The sequence below is a fragment of the Achroia grisella genome, unplaced genomic scaffold (genome assembly GCF_030625045.1).
Source record: "Achroia grisella isolate CSIRO2021 unplaced genomic scaffold, CSIRO_AGI_Agris_v1 utg640, whole genome shotgun sequence".
NCBI lineage: Eukaryota > Metazoa > Arthropoda > Insecta > Lepidoptera > Pyralidae > Achroia > Achroia grisella.
The window spans coordinates 3247157-3267198 of record NW_026712977.1 but is presented as its reverse complement, the minus strand read 5'-3'; the positions used below and the strand labels follow the sequence as shown (position 1 = coordinate 3267198).

At 32.9% G+C, this 20042-nt stretch overlaps 1 protein-coding gene across 3 annotated transcripts in view; it reads right to left on the bottom strand.

Moving 5' to 3' along the window:
• Nucleotides 1-4022: 4022 nt before the first annotated feature.
• The window catches only part of LOC131849102 (protein nervous wreck), a 69653-nt gene continuing 53633 nt past the window's right edge, over nucleotides 4023-20042 (bottom strand). For 2 of the 3 annotated variants that reach the window (XM_059199092.1, XM_059199094.1), the window contains exons 8-18: nucleotides 19361-19546; nucleotides 15981-16217; nucleotides 15575-15722; nucleotides 14613-14776; nucleotides 13746-13904; nucleotides 12816-13082; nucleotides 12117-12230; nucleotides 10813-10921; nucleotides 8129-8332; nucleotides 7434-7468; nucleotides 4023-6775 (exon numbers count right to left, since the gene is read on the bottom strand). In XM_059199092.1, coding sequence (XP_059055075.1) covers nucleotides 6305-6775; nucleotides 7434-7468; nucleotides 8129-8332; nucleotides 10813-10921; nucleotides 12117-12230; nucleotides 12816-13082; nucleotides 13746-13904; nucleotides 14613-14776; nucleotides 15575-15722; nucleotides 15981-16217; nucleotides 19361-19546 — 2094 coding nt within the window. In that variant the 3' untranslated portion in view covers nucleotides 4023-6304. The remainder of the gene's footprint in view (nucleotides 6776-7433; nucleotides 7469-8128; nucleotides 8333-10812; nucleotides 10922-12116; nucleotides 12231-12815; nucleotides 13083-13745; nucleotides 13905-14612; nucleotides 14777-15574; nucleotides 15723-15980; nucleotides 16218-19360; nucleotides 19547-20042) is intronic. The other variant, XM_059199093.1, reaches the window with a different exon arrangement.

Below are 20042 nucleotides of genomic sequence, written 5' to 3'. Positions count from 1 at the left end.
AAAAGGGAGAAAACAGTAAAAATACAGTTTCTATTTTAGAAATTTTATTGCAGGTCGAAAAGGCATTGGGGAACATTAAAGCAACCATACATCGAACCTGTGACCATTACGGTCATTGCGCATACGAATACTAAGTCTTAATTTCATAGCAACGGTTCCGTATACACGTACATCAGTTACATAATTAGGCAATAATTTCGTACTTTTAATATCAACTTATAAGACTGCTACAAATATTTTTGAATAATTTTACTATAGCAATGTAAGTGTAATTCTATCGAACATATAATATGTTTTTGTTAGTATTCCTTTTATGTATGTAATTAGAAAATCAAACTTACTGGCGCCGGCCTAATGGTAAATGGTAACCGTCGCCTATATACATGAATAGGACTATGGCCGGCATTCATGTACCATTTATACATTACCATTCCAGAGGACGAAGATTTTCATCCTTATAATTTTACTATCTAATCGCAACCTACAACTGAAATACAGCCAAAAGCTGCTTGGCGCCTAAAAAAGTTGAGACTAAGGTGTTCACAAAAACGACTTTATATCATTCACATCTTGTAGATATAATCATAACTCCCAAAATAGGGATTACCTATCTCTTTCGCGAGTTTATTATCGTAGTAATTAAAGTGTTTATAAATAATTGAGTGTCCTTCGAGAATTTTCACAAGTAAGGATTAAATATTAATATATAAATTAATATATGCATTTCTCATAATATTTTATTATTGAATTGACTTAAACAGACAGTCATACTGCCTTGAGTTTAGTGTATCTAGTTTAAACTTTGTGGCGAGCCCTAAAATTAAATCCGTCTCTATAACCTTGTATGCGAAACCGTCGTTAGTTATCTTCATTCTTTAATTCATAGTATCTCTTATGTGTTTATACATCAGAATATCAATTACCTATAACTCTAAATAGATCACCATTGTGCTGAGATTATGCCATCATATTACAATGATTGTCCCCCATATTCACACAAACTTCAAGTGTAATAAATCTATTTCAGCTATGGAAGTGTTTTGTCCTTTTTTCTCAGCTATATTCTTAACTTGAGAGAAAGTGGCAAAACACTATGAATAGTTAAAATGCGTTAGTAGGCGGTTTTAGTTTTTATAAATAAGGGGGATGTTTTTCAAATATATTTTATCGAGTAACAATGAAAAGATTAGAAAATAATTATAACATATTCCACTCAATGGTCTAGAATTCTGTGACTAGAACAATTAGCCTCACAGACGTGAAATAAAGACGAGCACTATAAAATTTACCGCTTGACTTAACGCTTGATAGAAACAAGTATAACATGTCATATGTCTACTTCAACAATGTAGGCATGTAGTAATAGTTAACAAGGGTATAATTTTCACAAAGTCGTTTTGAAATAAAACAGTACTAATGTGTGTTTAAGTATATTATTGAATACATCTAGCTAAATCCCAGCAGACAGGCTAAAGGCTAACTTTCAATTTCATTTTCTAGTAAAAGCAACACTTAGGTACATTTATACCATTACAGATTAAAATTAATATACGTTTTTGAGTTGTCACAAACAATGATAGTTTGTATATATATATATATATAGTAACAGTCAACTTACCTGTGCAAATTTTGTTACAGTGATAATTATTTATACTATAGAGTGCTACAAACCTCTTCAACACATGATCTATGATAACAATGATATTAGATATAACAATAATGCCGCGTTTATTAAAAAGTCAATTGTTTGGAAGTTTAACAATTTTGAATCATGACATGTCATCTATAGGCACTGATAAGGGTAATTAATATTATAAGAAATTTTATTGAAGTTGTGTTTTCTATTAGTTTATTTAATTGTTTATTATGGATGAGTATAGTTGCGTATAATAACTGAAGGACTGAGGATAGTATACAGTATAGTTCCCTGAAGAGGTCTATGTCCAGCAGTACCCAATTGTGGGATGATGAAAAATAATGTTTGAAACTTGAGTACCTCCACGTAGTGAAAAAATAGGAATACATTAGGAACATCATAATCATAATTCACAAGACGTTGTAGAAGTCGACGGGAAATCGTACCAAAAAAAGAAAATTTAAAAATCCATTCAAAGAGTGACTTCTAGTGAGAGATGTATCCATAACATTATTTTTTGTTTCAACAATAAGTTGTTTTCACATTTATTTCGAATAGATAGAAATCTGACAAATATAAGAGTCCATAAGTACACTGGGCATATTAAGTTCGGATGCAGTTGTACTACATCCGACTACTACTTGAATCTAATTATCATAACTTCTTACTTCTATTTTGATTGGGCCTTTATTTTACACCTTTCAGTGACGATAAACAACATTAATATCAATATATTCTATATGCAATATATAACATACATTCCATATTATTCGGATCATGCACCTCAATTGTTATTGTACAATTTCATTAAGCTGTCAAAAATTGCAAAGGGCAAGGACTGTTCGATTAATCTATAGTATATATTGAATACATTAGTAACAATAAAATCGATAACGTGATAAATATGCAACAAACTGCACTATAGTGGTACAAGATACTAATTTGTATAGTCCTGTCTACTTATGTGTGATTAGATACGTATAAATAACAGCTAACAGTCACTACATAAACATGACAAATACATTCTGTAAAATACATTAGGTAATGTGGTCAAGTGCGTACACGCATTGCGCACGGTTATTGAGTTGTGAGGAACTGTGATAAGAAGAAATTAGGTACTAGTGTTATTTAGTATTCGGTTAACCCATATCGTAATATCGCATTTCTACAAAAAATACATGTCACAGAACAGGTTGTGTTTATGACATATGTTTTGATGGAAACTGACATTTTCACACACATGTTTTGTACATGTTCCACCATGTTCAGAACTCCGTATGAACACTTTGTTTTTACACACGCATAATATAAAACATTGTTGGTGGACACGCCGTTAGAATACCAAGACTAAAGTGCAAAATAGATAAGAAATAAGTTTCAAAATAGTTAAATGACTTTTCTCTGATGTTGAAATGAGAAGGGAGTAACACCCTGTAACTTTTCTTAAACATACGCTCGCTCATTGAATATTATCTCATTTTTTCTTATATTAATGTTAATGTTTTTGCAATAGTAAAATTCAATGGCTTGATACCATATTGCGTATTTTCGATTACACGCATTCCCTAGAGTGAAAATAAATAAGAAAATTGATAATTTAGAGAACATTTAGATAAATTTTGTATCAAGTAGCATAAATTATATTTAATTGAGTATTGAGTAATGATATATTTTAGTTATGTTGTGTTTTCAAATTGCCAAATATGTATAAAATTACTCAGGGTTTAATATAAAGCATTTGTTACTTGTATTAACACACAACTCCTTCAATATCAACCCATGGCTCATGTGTTGGTAACCTGTTGTACTCAACGTATCATGCTATTTATATAGCACTTTACACATTTCTATATGAATCTCACCTAAACTGATAAATTACAACTCACATTCAACAATAATGTTTGTTAGTAATCTTCTACAATTGATTTTCAATAAAGCACGGTAAACAGATTTTTCGTATTGTCATCTTGTTACATGAAGTGTAAACTATTAATACTGGCAACGTCTGTATTTAATAATAGAAAAAATCGTACACAAAATATTTCTAACAACCATTACATACATGTAATTGATAATTTACAACTGAACTGATGTTAATGTGGTATTGGGATAGTAGAAAGAAGTATTATTGAGAAATATTGAAAATGTACATACATTTTATTTTGAATATAATGCTGTTACATAATAATGCAGATGTTGCCAGTTTAAACATGTACGGTATAATTAACTATTACGTTGCCGCGACCAGAGTAGAGGTCATGTACGGATGGCGGGCTTCATCGTAGTTATATTCGTATGTGGTGTCATAAATAAGGCTATCATATGGTTTGATACGTTTGGAAAGCAGCCTTTGTAAACAATTATTTATTAAAATCTTTTTTTATTAAAAAAAAAAATCCATTAATCAATTTGAACAAGCATTTCGATTAAATGAGTTTCCAATACAATTGGTTAATCATGAAATTTAATATTATACTAAAATAACTAATATAATAATTTAAAAAATATTGCTTGTACCGACTAGAATATATAATTGTTCCATATGGTAACCCTAGTCATGCATAATACTTAAGCCAGAAGAACATGTCGCAAATCGCCTATCGTACGTCTCATCATACCTTCTAGTCCACAGATCGTGCTTCAATAAATCTAATAATAAATATTAACTAGGTATATACACAATACATCTACATATAGTTATGACCGTTTCTCGCTGCGCCATATACAATAAATTGGTTGATCAAGTGAGTTAGAGCCACCTACTTGGAAAATGATTTTAGGTACATAAATAAAACGTTCTATCCTTTCGCTTAAAGTAGACCTATGTTACCGGCAGTTGGTTTGATTAGGCAGTATTTGGGGCATTACTACACCCTAGTTGCTACATACACATATAATAATATTAATATTCGCAGAACAATACTCTCCTTTACTTGCAAGTAAAGTTAAAATACTAAGTGAGGTAAAGTATACGTATCGTTATAATATTCTTTGTTTAATCATAACTAATTTACTTGATTATTTCTGAGATGTTCACCTCTCTAACTCAGGTCAGCAAATTAAAGTCGTTTCTGGTTTACTCTACCTTGAAGCGACTGCCACATACCATATCCCATGCCGCCACTGTCATCACAGGTGCCACTTGCGTGGCTCACTCGCACGGTTATAACTATTGGTTCGATAAAAACCACAACACAATTCAACATTAATAAAACTCTATAGAATTCTCTAAGTATATATGTGAACAATGATAATATCACTTCGCATAAGAATGTATGTTTTCAGGTACAAAGCTTACATGTAGAAAGTTGATTTCGATGCATTATTTAGTTTGTTCGCAACATAAAAACTATTTTAATAAAGAATTAGTAGAATATCGAGATATTTTCTAATTTATTAGTGAACTAATCCTAAAAAAATAATATCGCACAGAATCTACTGAGAACTTTTATAATTTATTTGTAAGGCGACTAATTTGACTAACTTAAAAACGTTAATTTTTTCTATAACTAAATAAAACAATTGATCGACACTGAATCAAATAGGCAATACATATATCTATAGCAGGAACCACACTGTAAACTACTTAGGCACCTACATTTCATATCGTTTTATAGGCGTAAATAGAGATATAATGTATTTCTATTGTAACAAAGTATTAAATGTTATAACAATATTATTCTAACATCAATATTTTCTAACAAAACTTTTGCTGTAACTATATATATTATTGTACAATCGAAACGGTGATAAAATTCGATTGAAAGCTAAATAGTAAAACTTAATTTATACCTAATAAACTATCTAAATTAGGTACATATTCTGGTAACTTTTAGAAATTAATTTGTTTACACGCACTGTTGGTAATCTCGTGAAACTATAAACTTGGCCATCAAAATTTATTATTTGACTACATGGAACAATATCGCGTTGCTATATAAGTATATATACTATGTGAAATTAAAAGTTGTATGGCAGAGAAACGGTCATAATTGATCAACCAATATGTGCCAAAGTTCGTAGTGTAAGGAGATTATAGGCAGGGTTACATACTAGGGGTATCTGTTGGCCACATACTAATTGATCATAGTAGCGCCAGCTCAAGTCCAGTCGCGAATTGTCAAACATTTTCTAATAGAAAAATTCCGCCGCTCGACTGACGTTTCATACCAAATCCCGTGGACTGCCCTATTCTCTCATCCAGTTCAAACTGAATTCACGTGAGCGTCAGAATTTGTCTAATTTAATTTTTTTCACAATACGCGGTTGGTCTTAATCTCGAAAGTGACGATGCATCCAAACGGATGAGCTAGATGCTCTCGCACTACTTTTTACAGAGTAGTTATTTATTTCTGAAATTATTTAATACCAATTGAAATAATAATGAAAACTAAGAGACAATAGTTCATTGTCAAACAGATTTTGTTAAAATTTTCCAATTTGGAGGATACCTTAGGGTATGCTTGTTCTACTTTACATAGAAGTGACTTCAAGGTAATATAGCTTGGAAATATAAATTTATACTTTATTAATAACTTTCTACTAAATGTACTTTAAAGTGCAGTCTCTGTGTAAAAAGTTATGCGTGGATATTTAAACTAATACTTATGAAATCCGTTTACATACATCGTCAGTACCGGGCTTAACGGTAGGCGGGTCGCTTTAGGCTTAAGCATTCGACTCTTTCAAGTCTGTGAGCCTTGCTAGTTGTGCCGGTTCTAACTCGTCAGGAATAGAGGCTCGGCCTGCACGTGGAGCCGCCGGGGGCGACTGTGGGGCAGTTGGCGGACCGGACGCTACTGAAGCCCCCGTCGACTCACCTTCCGAAGCTGTAGAACTGGACGCTGGGTGGGGTGCCGAATCCGCCGGCCCATCATCAGAATCTCGAAGGCAGACGGCCGTTTGCTCCGAAAGAGAAGAATCATCTTCGTTGTCTTCGTTGCGCTCGGGTTCTTCGTGATGATCGGGCTCCGGCTCCGGCTCAGGTGGTGGGAACGGTTGTTCAGGCTCTTCGATCATCGGCGTGGCGGCTGTGATCACGATTTGTGCCACGCCAAGCCCGCAGTCGTCTGGCAGTTCAACTTTTGGCGGCACAGGCTTGATCGGCTGGGGCGGCGGAGGTGGCTGCTCGTCCTCCTCCTAAATAAACAGAGTCCGTTAGGTTTCTGTCGGCAGATAGTCGTCAAAGGGTCAATGCGGGTTAGAAAAGATCAGTGCTTCGTTCAATTTTAAAGTGGATTTGCTTTCGTAGACATTGAAAGGTAAATAGTTTTAGATAACCAAACTACGAGTACTACAAGGTACGAGTAATCTAACATGCAATTAATAAGCAACATGCTGTGGTGATATGAACTATTCTAAATAATTGATCATTAAAATTATAAGCAGGAGGTATCATATCACTTGAGGGATAAGTGTTAGCATCAAATTACCTACGATACAAAGCTTTAATTGTAGTGTTCACATTTTCCTCTATCACCTTAAAAGAAAAATTAAATTATGTCCGTGTATTGTATGGTACAGTCGACCACAAATGTTTTGTATACCATCTATAACATTATCTACCATTGATTGCTGACTAGAACTGATTGCGCTTGGGAGATGATATCGCTCACTATGTGGCGGGCTGTACATAGTATATCCTGCAATACAAAAGCTTTAGTAAGCGCAGTAAAACAAATAATAGCAACAAGCCTTATTACTTAATAATATTCTATGTACAAAGAGGCGACAACAAAGCACACCTACATTACATATAACGACATTAAAATGAAGTATTTTGTAATAAAAATCAAACCTCGTCCTCAAAATTGTCACCCAGAACCTCATCGACTGAAGCATGGAAAAGAATTCATACAGAATTAGCACTGGCCATATGTAATATTTACACAAACAATTTAAAAGACACCTGTAAAATGGCATATGTGCACCATAATCAATATGGAGGTGTAAACTTTTCAAAATTAATTATGTAGCCGTGTGTAGGCTTTGACAATTTAAAATTCTTCATGCAAATAAATTCGTTACAATAATATTCAACAGCATTAACTTATTTTTTAATTATTTAAAAAGCTGTAGGTTACGTTCCTTTTGTATAGGAAATCAGAAAATACTATAAGCTGATTATATAGCAGGCATTTACGTCCAAGTTTTTTATTTAATGCGTGGACACAGATTTAGACAAAGCAAGAGAGTCCTCTTTCATACCTCCCCATTTTATTACTATAATGTAATAAGAAATAACATTTCTTAATTACTCCACTGCATTGGAGACCATTTTTGGATATTGTGCCAATATTGTTTTGAATCGACTATTTTCTGGATTAAGATTGCTATGAAACAATTACTTTTGCAGCTTTGTTGTAATTATCAAATATTTTCCAAAATTTATCACTGTTCATAAGTTATCTACCTTTATCAGCTCTTGTTCTGTTCTTTAAAATCTATAGGCTTTTCTATATGCACCGGCAGTTGTCTCCGAATGTAACTTACCAACTATGGTGACAGTAGCAGGTCCGACAATGTCCGGAGCCGAGAACTGCGTACCGTACTGTTCATGCTGGTTCCTTGTGAGTTCTAGGTTAAAACTGAAGTCCGGCTGGCTATCCATTGAGTCGCCGAGGTCTGCCGGCGGCGGCGGTGGCGGATCCGCCGGTGGCGCCGCGCTTTTTGTATTGTTGTTTTCATTCACGATCACTAGCAGCGTCCAAGGACAAATACAGTTCAGCCGAAACCAGGGGCGGTCCTACCAGTAGATGTAGAGTAGGCATCGAGCTAACGACGATGTCGAGGCTAGGACCGCCTCTGTCTACATTGGGTATACGCGATTCAGTTGACTGTTTTTTAAGGTTTCTCTGATTTCAAACACGAAAAAACTGATGAAAGTTTTTGCATTGCCAGTTGATTTTAAGTTGTCTATTCCTATATTGAACACTCGCACTCATGTACACGTTAATATTAGTTATCTATATCGTAAATAAATAATATATATAGTACATATGTGTATGTATAATTAATACTCTTAAATTATTTATATTAGAACAATTAAATATTATAAAATAAACTAGACTTTCTATCCATATGTTTACATGATATACATATATCTGTTCAATAAATGTGATTGACATAAAGCTATTGTTAGTAAGTCAACTGAATGGCGCGTAAGGATTTAGGCATTTTATATTTCAATAAAACGTCTATAAAAGTTTGAATGGCCCAATTTTATGCATAGAAATCGAATTTAGATTGACAATATAAAGCCATATAGTATTAATTAGATTACAACAGACAACAAGACATTACCAGTCAGAAGATAAACACACAGTAGGTACATTGAGAAATAAATTTGCAGTAGTGTAGGCGAAGTAAAGAAGGCGTGTCATATAGAATTCATATGAAAAACAAATCCATATCACAGACAATTACAAAATTAACAAAGCTTAGAATTTTTTTGAAGAACGTAATAATGATACTGTGCATAACAGAATTAATTCCTCAGACGTAAATCCAATATCGCGTAAAATTGAGACGAACAGTCGACGCAGAGTTTCCTTTGGAATCACTTAATTTACAAACCAGGCTGGTCAGTTTATCTATTAAGTAATCGTGCAAAACATCATGCATTAACGACAATGTGGGATGGGCCTATGATTCCTAGCTGTTTTACCAAACTATAGCGGTTGAAGTCGTGCCATTCACTGAAACTGCAAATACCATGCCAATTGGGAATAAAATCCACAACTATTTACCCAATCAGCCAAAAAGCTATCTATGTTGCGTGAACAACCGCACAATTTATTGCCACTATGTGTACATTACAATACAAAAGGTACGTATATACGGAGATGAAACACATTTAGGTATACGTATAGATTGGCTTCAGAACAAGGACACCTTTGGTTTTACTTCATACTGTATGCACAATGTTTTTCAAAACTCAGACATACGTACAGTACAGTATACGATTATGTATAGAAAATTGATTAGTGCTTATAGTAACGTAAAAAAAAACAATGACACGGTTACCTACATAATGATTACAACAAACTGTTCAAATCTTTTTTTATAATATCACCTAACATTACTCGCTTAGACATATGATCACACAAGTTCAACAAGCAAGCAAGTTGCGTATAATGAAGTAAGAAAATTTATCAATAGAGTTATGCTGCTTAAGTATTGTACTGCCTATTTTTACGATATGGTATAAGACGCGAAATCTATTTCTGAGTAGTCTGATCTACTCGCGTATAAGCGTATGCTAGTAAAGATACTAGTTCTTGTGATATAGTAGCGAAAAGCAGAAAACTTTTTAAATCTAATCTTATAACATTACTTACGATGTGTTCATTCTACATAGGTACTGCTAAAATATGCTTGAGTTCAGACTAAATAATTTTTTAGCCAATATCAAAATACGTATAATTTTTGTGGATAAGCAGTAGTTGTTAACAATCGATAGTAGTTTATAATTTGTTATCATTTTGTTAATGTCCGTCGCTAGAGTGTCTAGCACAGAATTTGATTAATCATTGATAACGATTATCAAAAAATTATGGGTGGCCTACCTATATGTTTATCCATTACTAAAATAATCGTACGACACTATTTGTTTCATGAACTTGATTGTTATCTATATTCCCAACATTTTTGTTAATTGATAATGTCATTATATTTTATAAATCACTTGTTGTTTTTTGAGTACCTGATACTCAAATGTTATATATTATACATATTGTATATATGTATATTATTATTTGGTTCATTTGATGATTCTATATTGTATTTGTACAACTGGCAGAAAATTTTATTCTCTAGTTCCATTTAATTTTCTTGGAAACTGAAACGGCCAAAAATTTGACTATTTAAGTTGACTGATATTATATGACAATAAGTTCTGTACGTTACTTAACTTATTGTCATATAATATCAGTCAACTTAAATAGTCGAATTTCTAGCCGGTTCAGTTTCTAAGTAAATTCTGTATTGGTATATATTTCTTTCAAAATATTTAACCTTTAAAAATGACATTTAATACATGTTGAATAATAAATTTCTATACCCAATACGTTCACTTAACTTTTTTAATGTATGAATTGAAGTGTAGAAACAAAGATGTCCAAGTTCGTTTAGCCTGTGCGCAGAGAACAGAAGAGCAGAGAAGAAATGGGGCTTACGTTCGTCCTCGCAGCCGGTGCCGGGCGGGGAGCCGGGCGGCGACGCGAACACGGGTGGTGCAGAACCTGGTGGTGTCCAGTCTTCGCCACCACTCAGTGGCTCCCCATTCTGATAACAAGGAACAATTCGTAGTTTGACTTAGTGGCTCCATATTCTCATAACAAGAAAGAATTTGTAGTTTGGGTTAGTGGTTCTCATTCTGATTACATGGAAGAATTTGTAGTTCGTTTGACCTAGTCGTCTACAGCCCCAAACACCAAAGATCATAATTACGAATCTCGGCGACACTAAAAATATTGTCCAGTAATAAAAATGCTACTAACAAACCAACAGTTAAATCTATATATGCCTCGCTACTTTCTAGTTGCATTATTTTCCTCATTGTATATGTAGAATAAATGCAAATACAATGAACAAGTACAATTGTCCAAATTTCAGTTTTGCTTTGCTTGTCTACATTATACAAACTTCTATTCATTTTGAAAGCGAAAGGAATCCTATTATGGTAATATTTTAACAATCTGGTTAAATGGTTAACAGTAGATTCTTCTTCTTCAAGAGATTAAGGATAATATTTGAAGTCATGTTAATCAAGTTGTTTTATGCAACTCGAACGGCCTGTCTAAAAGTGGCAACCCTCGCCTATATGAAATGAACATTACTGATATCACGTCGTCACTTGACGCTCATGGTAAACCTGATACGTTATCATTGTACGCATTATGCTGATTATTATCATTTATTCTGTATTATTGTATATATTAAAATCAAAGGCTATTATTGTCTAATATTCAAGAATATATTTCAACTGTTTTAAAAATTCTCTCGATTTTTCAAGTCTCCCGAGAACTGTAATAATACCATTGTATATTTTACTCATGAACTGAAAACAATCTGTAATAGTTCAGTCAGAGTACCCACGCAAATGACATCGTACAGAATCTCGATAAAAAATAAACGATCACTGTGAAGAATCTATTAAGTTGATATTACTTTAGTTTGTACCAATTTTCAATCTTTTTAAATAACGTTTATATAATTGTGTTAATGTTGGAAATAAATAGATATTTTTATTTTGTTTATTAGAAAACCAACGGCATATAATACAGTACATTAAATCAACAGTACATTTCTAGAGAACGCAACAGGTTTTCAGAGATTTAGCAAATGATAAAAACAAAATGTGTGGCAAAGAGGTTTTAAGAAGTAAAAACTTATTATTATTATTTACAGTTGTTATTAAATTTCCAAGGTAATTTCTTCAAGACCATAAATTTTCGGTCAGTATAAAGCGATGCCTTACCTCATCACATTCCTCGATGATGAGAGACGGGAAGTTGCCAACAATACCGTTGGCCTCACCACGCCACCAGCCGTCATCGACGCCGTGAGCATCGCGCGATACGATGCGAATTATCTAAACATTGCAATTACATTTAAATATTTACGTATCTAGAGATATATTTGTTAGTAAACTATCTGTCCCGCACCACATCTGCGTCACTTCTTCCCGTTTTTGCACCATATTTCAATGCAGATCGACTTTTATTTGTTGTAGCGTGATATAGCGTGCATATATCATATAGTCTTTCTCGATAAATGGGCTATCCAACTCTGAAAGAATTTCGATTCGAACCGTTTACCATCCAGATGGGCTGTACGCTAGTTTGCCATCTACGTGGTATAAAAAAATAATTTGAAATTGGGTAGTAGTTCTAGAGATAGCTTCCCTTACTATTATACCGTGTATGTTAATAATATTATTATATGGGAAGTACCAACTTTCATTCAATAAAAAAAGTAATCATCGAACCGGTTCACGTATAATAAATTTTGTGTGTTACTTCACACAAAAATAGGATTGAACTGAGAACACCGTTGTTTTAAGTCGACTGAAAGTTTTACAAATAAATTCAGAATTATCATAGACACAGTCGAGTTAAAACGAGTTAAACGCTTTTATTTCCAGCTCAATTAACGATGAACATGAATCTTCACTCACCTGCCCCTCTTCCAGATTTAGCTCATCATTAGCGTCTGCATCGTAATCATACAATGCAAAGCAGTAGCCCAAAGTTGGGAGCTGTTCCACCTTCGATACTTCTGGTTTCTGGGCCTCCACCTTTGTTGGTTCGTCAGGCTTCGCGACTGGCGCCGATATCACGGATATTTGATCCGGGGATTGTACTACGTCGGCGTCCTCTCCCTCTACCGTGTAGTCCACTGAAGAGAACGATATCTGGGTGACCAGGCCGGGAGCACTTGATGTCTGTAACAATATCAATGTTTGTACACATATTTAAAATCAACATAGAAAGAATATTTTAGCGTAGCATAAATTATACTATTTTTTATTTGGTGAACAGTGTGTATAATGCTTAATTATTAATATCATATTGTATCACCAACAACTTTTACTTATTTGTATTATTTTATATTACCTTTTTTTTTTATGTAATTGGAATAATCAACAAGTCCACCTGATGGTAAGTGGTAACCGTCCCCAATATACCGTACTATAATAGCACTACGGTCATCACGTTATCAGATGACATACTATACCTTTACTTCATATAGAAAAGTTATTTCACAAGGTTATTCCAAAATCAACTTACAAGTCTTATTATATATATAGTATTATAAAGACAACTGCTAGTCGAAATTCGTTTTGTCGTTATGCTATATAAATGCAATTAATAATAACGCTTGTTTTATATAGCATAAAGGACTTTTAGACAAAACCACCCAGACTTAGGACTTCAAAAAGTTGTCTTCGATTTTCCGTCATTGTCCATTCCTAGAGCAAGTTTATAGCAAAAAGCATGCATCTTATTGTAAGAAAAAAGTTAAGTCATCGTAAGAGTCGGGTGAAGCTATGAAGAGAAATTAGAAGTTAATAGTTAAAAGCAAGAAGAAAGGTGGATATCAGTACCGTTGTTACCTGTTCGCTGTCAATATCCAGGTAGTTGTGTGGTACGTAGCCCTCCTCGCCGCGGTAGTTCCTGGCTCGGAGCCACCCATCACCGTCACCCTCGCCAACCACTTCCAGTTGTTCGTTTTCTATTATAGACAACTCGTCTGGATTTTGAGCCTATTTATAAAATAACCAAAATATTTTTTTATAAAAATTAATACAGTATAATACATGTAAATTTTGTATAAAGATCGTAATAATAAAATGGTAATACGTATCAAAGACGGTAATAATTTGTATTGAGATATTAATAAATCGACAATAATTAAAAATATATATAAATTATTAAAGTATTAGTATTAATCACTCGGTAAATAAGTGCAATATATTAGCATAAATTTATATTCTTACTTTGATTTATGTTAAATATATTTTAAAGTAGCATAAAAAGAAAATACAGTTGAATTGAACCTCCTCCTCAAGTCGTCTTGAATCCGTTTAAAAAAGTCTTAAATATTTATAATAATACATATATATGGAACATTCAAATGACTAATCCCAATCAGTTGACGGAATATAAATAACTTACTATTACTTAATTGATATTCTGAAATCAGGCATAATATATATACGACAACGGAAGGAAAAGATAAAGTTTTACTATAAATATTTTCTATAATTTCAAATGACTAAATACAATCAGTTGAAAGACTAATTAAATAACTTACTAGAAATGTATATTCCGAAATCAATCATAATTTATGTACGAGAACAGTAAGATATTGATGAGGTAAGGAAAAATAAACGTTTAGAATTTTTTTTACAATATGTTTTCTCTGTTTACAAAGTTTATAACAGTCGAGGTATAAAGATATGGATAGTTACCGTATAAGAGTACAATGCTGTGCATTTGTACAATGGTGCCGCTGGCGGTTCCCTGGTCTCCGGCGCCGCGGTATCGGATTCCGGTTCGCCCCAGTTCACTTGGGTGGGATCGTCCCAACCCACTGTTAGTTGTTCTATCCGCATCCGCTCTTCTTCCAGAACAGCTGTAATATAATTGTTTGTGAGTTCACATTTCATTGCTAATATTTATCATTGCTCCAATGCAGAAAGTATTATACGTTTATCTTTAATATACATGCGAAAGTTTGTAAGTAAGGATGTTTCTTACTCTTTCAAGCAATAATTACTGAACGGATTTTAATGACACTTTACAATAATATAGCTTATGCATATATTCTTATGCATAAGCTATAATACGCCATAATTTTATTGAAGTTCAGCGCGGATGAAGCCGCGGGCATAGCTAGTATTATATAAGTTTTCCTCTCTATCAATTTAATAAAGAAATAAAATTAACTACTTTTTTAATTACAGAGTAGAATTCGGTTATACATTCTCGTGTATTGAAACCATAATCATGTATCTCGGTAAAATAGTTGAGTATAAAATGGAATGAAAGTTTGTTGGACCATATTATTTTTAATCGTTACAAATGAAAACGTATTTACACTGGTCGTAACCGTATTTATGTTATCAGTGGTAATGAAAGTTTAGTTACACTAAAATTACACTTTCGGCTAGCATTTTAGTAGTATTTCTGTCTCACTTGTCTGATTCTGCGTTTGTGATAACATTATCTCAACAATGCAATGGAAAGGCACGAGTACGCTATTTTTATTCATATTTTATTTCTTTGATATTACAGTGTTTTCTGTGACATCCAGGTGTCTGTCCATGTGTCATATAGGCGAAACCACAATTTTCCACCATCGTGGTATAAAAAAATAGGCGATTGATACCAGTACCTAGATATGGGAGTTATCTTATTTTGGATCATATACCATCAACATCTTCGTCGTGTTCGTCTTCATGCTGCGAGTCCGAGGTGGTCCGCTGGTGACCACCGGACGCGGCGGTAACTCCTCCCGATGTACCGGCTTCCCCTTCAGTATTGTCGCTGTCGTAGAATGAATCGGAACTGGGTTGATCCTATGCAAGAGGAAAGAATGCACTTCATTGATTCAATTAATTTTTAACTTCTATGCAAGCTTTTCCATTTATTTATTTTCCAGTGGCAGAGTTTATTTAACGAGATTTGTATGGATTTTTATCTATTAATTTTATCACTAAACCACATTCCATTTTTGGAGTAAAAATCTTAGTGAACAAATTAAATACAGCAATTTAATGCGTATCAAGTAAATAACAACGAATACATGACTATATATAACTGAATGAGATACTTACAGCCGCACCAGATGCATCCGTCCGCACACTTAGCAGGCTACTACTGCGAGGCAGTGTATCCTGCACAGCAAGGAGATCAACCTCCTTCAACCACTCATCGACAGGAGCGCCACCGGTCCTCAAGCACTCTAGTCTGGCCTCGTACTTAGCTTTGGAGGTCTCAGAACGACGTATGTTAGCTCGCAGTTCATCCATTCTAACCTCGAGTTCTGGTCCGTTTGGGTCGTTAGGATCCACCTACATTAAACAAAAAGTCTCAATATTTATGCCAATTTTAGAGTGTAGATGGCAAATAGGGAAATTTTAGATACGAGATATATTATTACATTATATAGAGTTTCCGTTTTATGAAGAGAAGTAAAAAAATAAAACTTTTTCCGCGTGACACAAAGACTTTGGTAAGTTCATTATGTACGTAATACGATACGGCAATGGCGATGAAAAGGCAATCAACTTTTATAAATTTCCGAAACTTCAAGTTGAATCTCAGATCTTATGATGACGATTGCCTAAATGTTCATAATTTCTAACGTTTTAGAAAACGAGTTAAAAAGAGTTTATGTATTAAACACTTTTATATAACTACCTATTCGTTGCATGAGTACGTTTTTTCTACATGTAACATTTATGTCGATGGGTCTATAAATGATGAATAAGATATGCGACGCTAACACTAAAGGGACGAAGGCAAGGGGATACGTTTTCATTTTTAGTTCTCTATCTCTAAGGACTATTATTTTTATTTATATATTACATATTTTGGAAAACTCTTCATATATTTCTCTTTTTGTACTATATTAATGTTGTTAATATTTAAGATATTTAAATCCAAATTTTTACACGTATTGTCGTATGAAATTTCACTGGTATTTTACTTTATTTTTACACCATCATCAGATTACCTTGAAAAAAATAAAATTGAAAGATATAAATAATGAATTATCTGATGGCGCGAGTTCAAACTCGTACAAAAATTCACACAATTATTATTATGAATTCGGTAATGTTGTGCTTTAATGTATTATTCACATATCTCCCATAAATAAAAAAGCGATAGGACGTAAAACTACAATCTAATTTAAATTGCAAACTTCTATGTAGTATTATATTATCTGTGGCTATACAGAAGGGTATGTAGATATTATCTAAAACTATAACTGAGCGTTGGGTCTAAATCTGCAAGCTAAATAATGACATTATGTTGAAAAGTTTTGTGCACTGCATTAAGTTATAGAACTGCACTAGTTCACCGATATTTGTTCGCGCGCTTTATTAAACATATGTATAATCATATGAACTAATATGTTAAAAGTTTAACGCTAACGCAGTTAAAGGGCTTTCTATTGAAATGGTGATAATCCTATTGAATAAGTTGTTTTCAATAGGTTTGTAGTAATTATAGTCTTTAACAATAATCTTTAATAACAAATACCTTACGTGGGATAACGGCACGTTTTCTTGGGCGAGGTAGTCAGAGGCACGGTCAATTGTCGACGTAACAGTGAACACATTTTATAGTCACATTTCGATCTGGGTATTTTTCTCTGTCTCTCGTATTAACTTTTTAATATGATATAGATTTTGGGTCTTTCCTTCACCCAGAAATAAGTCAGAAATATCAATTGACATACAAAGTTTATTTACTATCACAACATTGTAAGCCTAATTTGGGGTGGTAAACTCTACGCGACGACAATCTCAATTGAAGTAATAATTTATTGTATACTAATAGCTTGTACATAGTTAATAAAGTTACCATAACTATAATTTTACGACCCCTTTCTACAATTCACTGTGAAAACCAATAAATATTTACAACCAATTTAATGGAATTTTAGTATGCCTATTAACAGATTATCTGACAAAGTCCCTGATAACCTGAATGTAGTTATTTTTATTTTAAAAAATATACGACCATTACTGATTTGATAAACTATCAGTTAATGGATCTGCACGTTAATTTATCACGTCATATATACACCAGATGTGTTTGATAACTTTTTAATGGGATCAGAATAATTAATAACAACGTAACTGGTAACATTATTTAACGTATAAAGAATACAAAAATTTACTAATGAACATCTCTATTTAGTTTGGGTTTGTTACTAAACGACCAATCGCAAATGTTACTGTCGAAAGTTCAGAAGTTTTATATAAACTTCATTAGATTCTGTTGGTATAAATGTTGTCTATTCCAGACTTTTAATTCGGTTAACTGATCTATTTTTTACGATTAGCTACTGAATTCGCGACCCATTTTTAAGTTGAAAGATTCTAGCGATGCTCTAATATCCTAGATTAACACTACAACTAAGGTAGTGTTTTCAAAAACGTAGTTATTATCTTTATGTTTTCAAATAATTTTAGTTTGACAATACACTACGAACTGTTCGTAAATAGGTCGGGAATCGGAACCGAACATTCCAAGATTTCTCTACAAATGACAACTATTGGAAATTGAAATCACAAAATTCCGTTCTGACAACTAATGAAATTTTTTCAATTAAATTTACAACTATTATATTATGGAATTATAAGGATAGGTATAGGGACTTTCGAATAAATATAAGCGTGTCCAAATATATATATATATATATGGATAAATTAAAGAAATCTTTAGAAGGAAGAATTGACTATTGAGCCTTGTATGATGAATTCATGAACTTTTAGATAATAAAATATTTTTTATAAAAGATATTATATTGATACATACTACAAAATAAATCAACTTAATGCGTTGTATCTCTTATTAGATATAATTGAGATGAATGAATAAAATTATTCAAAATCGTAATTATATTTGAAACGTTATTTGTTATACTGAAAAAGATTAAGTCGGACTGGAATTTAATTATAGGCAGCAGTGAATAGGTAGAAGCGGCATATTCTTTTGTAATAATTTGCTTATTTTACATTTGTTATAATACTCTTATCCTAATTAAACGAGGAAAGCGCGGAACACAAAGTTTAAACTCTCTTACTGAGAAATGCGAGAATTAAGTTTGAGAGTTAGTAGTTGAAGTACTATTACTCTGAAACATGACAACTTAGCACTCGACGATGACGTAGAAATATGTAAGTGGCGATTTATCATTTCATATACCTGTTTAAATTTTTTTATATAAATTTATAATAAACAATATAAATCACAAATTAAGCAATACAATTTTAGGTAAATTAATTTTACAACAGACAGTTATAATATAAATAAATTATATTTAAACTTACAAGTTATTCCTTGTGATAGTCTTGAGTCGGAATTAGATAGAAACCTGTACTACAGATCTCCAGGCTCCCTCCGAAATCTGACTGTACTTTATTCATTACATATACGTAATATATTTTTGGTAATAAAGAAAAAATAGAGAGAAAATTACCTTTTGGCCGGCATCCCTCATAGCTTGGTACAGATGCAGTTTACGGGTGGCGTCCCTCACCAGCGCTGTCTCTCGGACCACTCGTGTGGCCCACCTGCGTGCCTCCTGGCCCAGTGTCAGTGCCACAGAGTCATGCTCTATGGTCACTGTGTCTATGGGGTCGTTGTCACATGGCTCGAACTCGTACTGTATAGTAACTTTTATTTAATAATATTCGTAAAATCAAGAAACGTCTTATAAATTAATTGATGTAAAGTTTAAAATATGTTGTTTTTCTGCACATTGTTCTGTTTAGTGACAAAACAAATAAATGGGTGACAGTATATTTATAATACAATATTTTAGGTACTGTTTAGATTTTATTAAGACACAAAAAACGAGAGTTGGATTCAGATTCAGTTGGTTGGATGTCATAAAAATCTTTGTCACTGACAAATGGTGCGATAAAAAACAAAATTTTAACAAATATAATTTATTTGGGCGGAAGCGGTAAAATATTTTAACTTATACTGCATTTCTCAATTTTTAAAACTATTTTAAGCTAATATCGTTTTATAATTATTGATATTATTCTTATTCTTCCCAGTATGCTAAGAACAAACCAATCTAACTTACTTATTTTTTTTTTTATTACATAAATCACCTTTGAAAATTCGAAATTCAAATACATTGATACAAATAA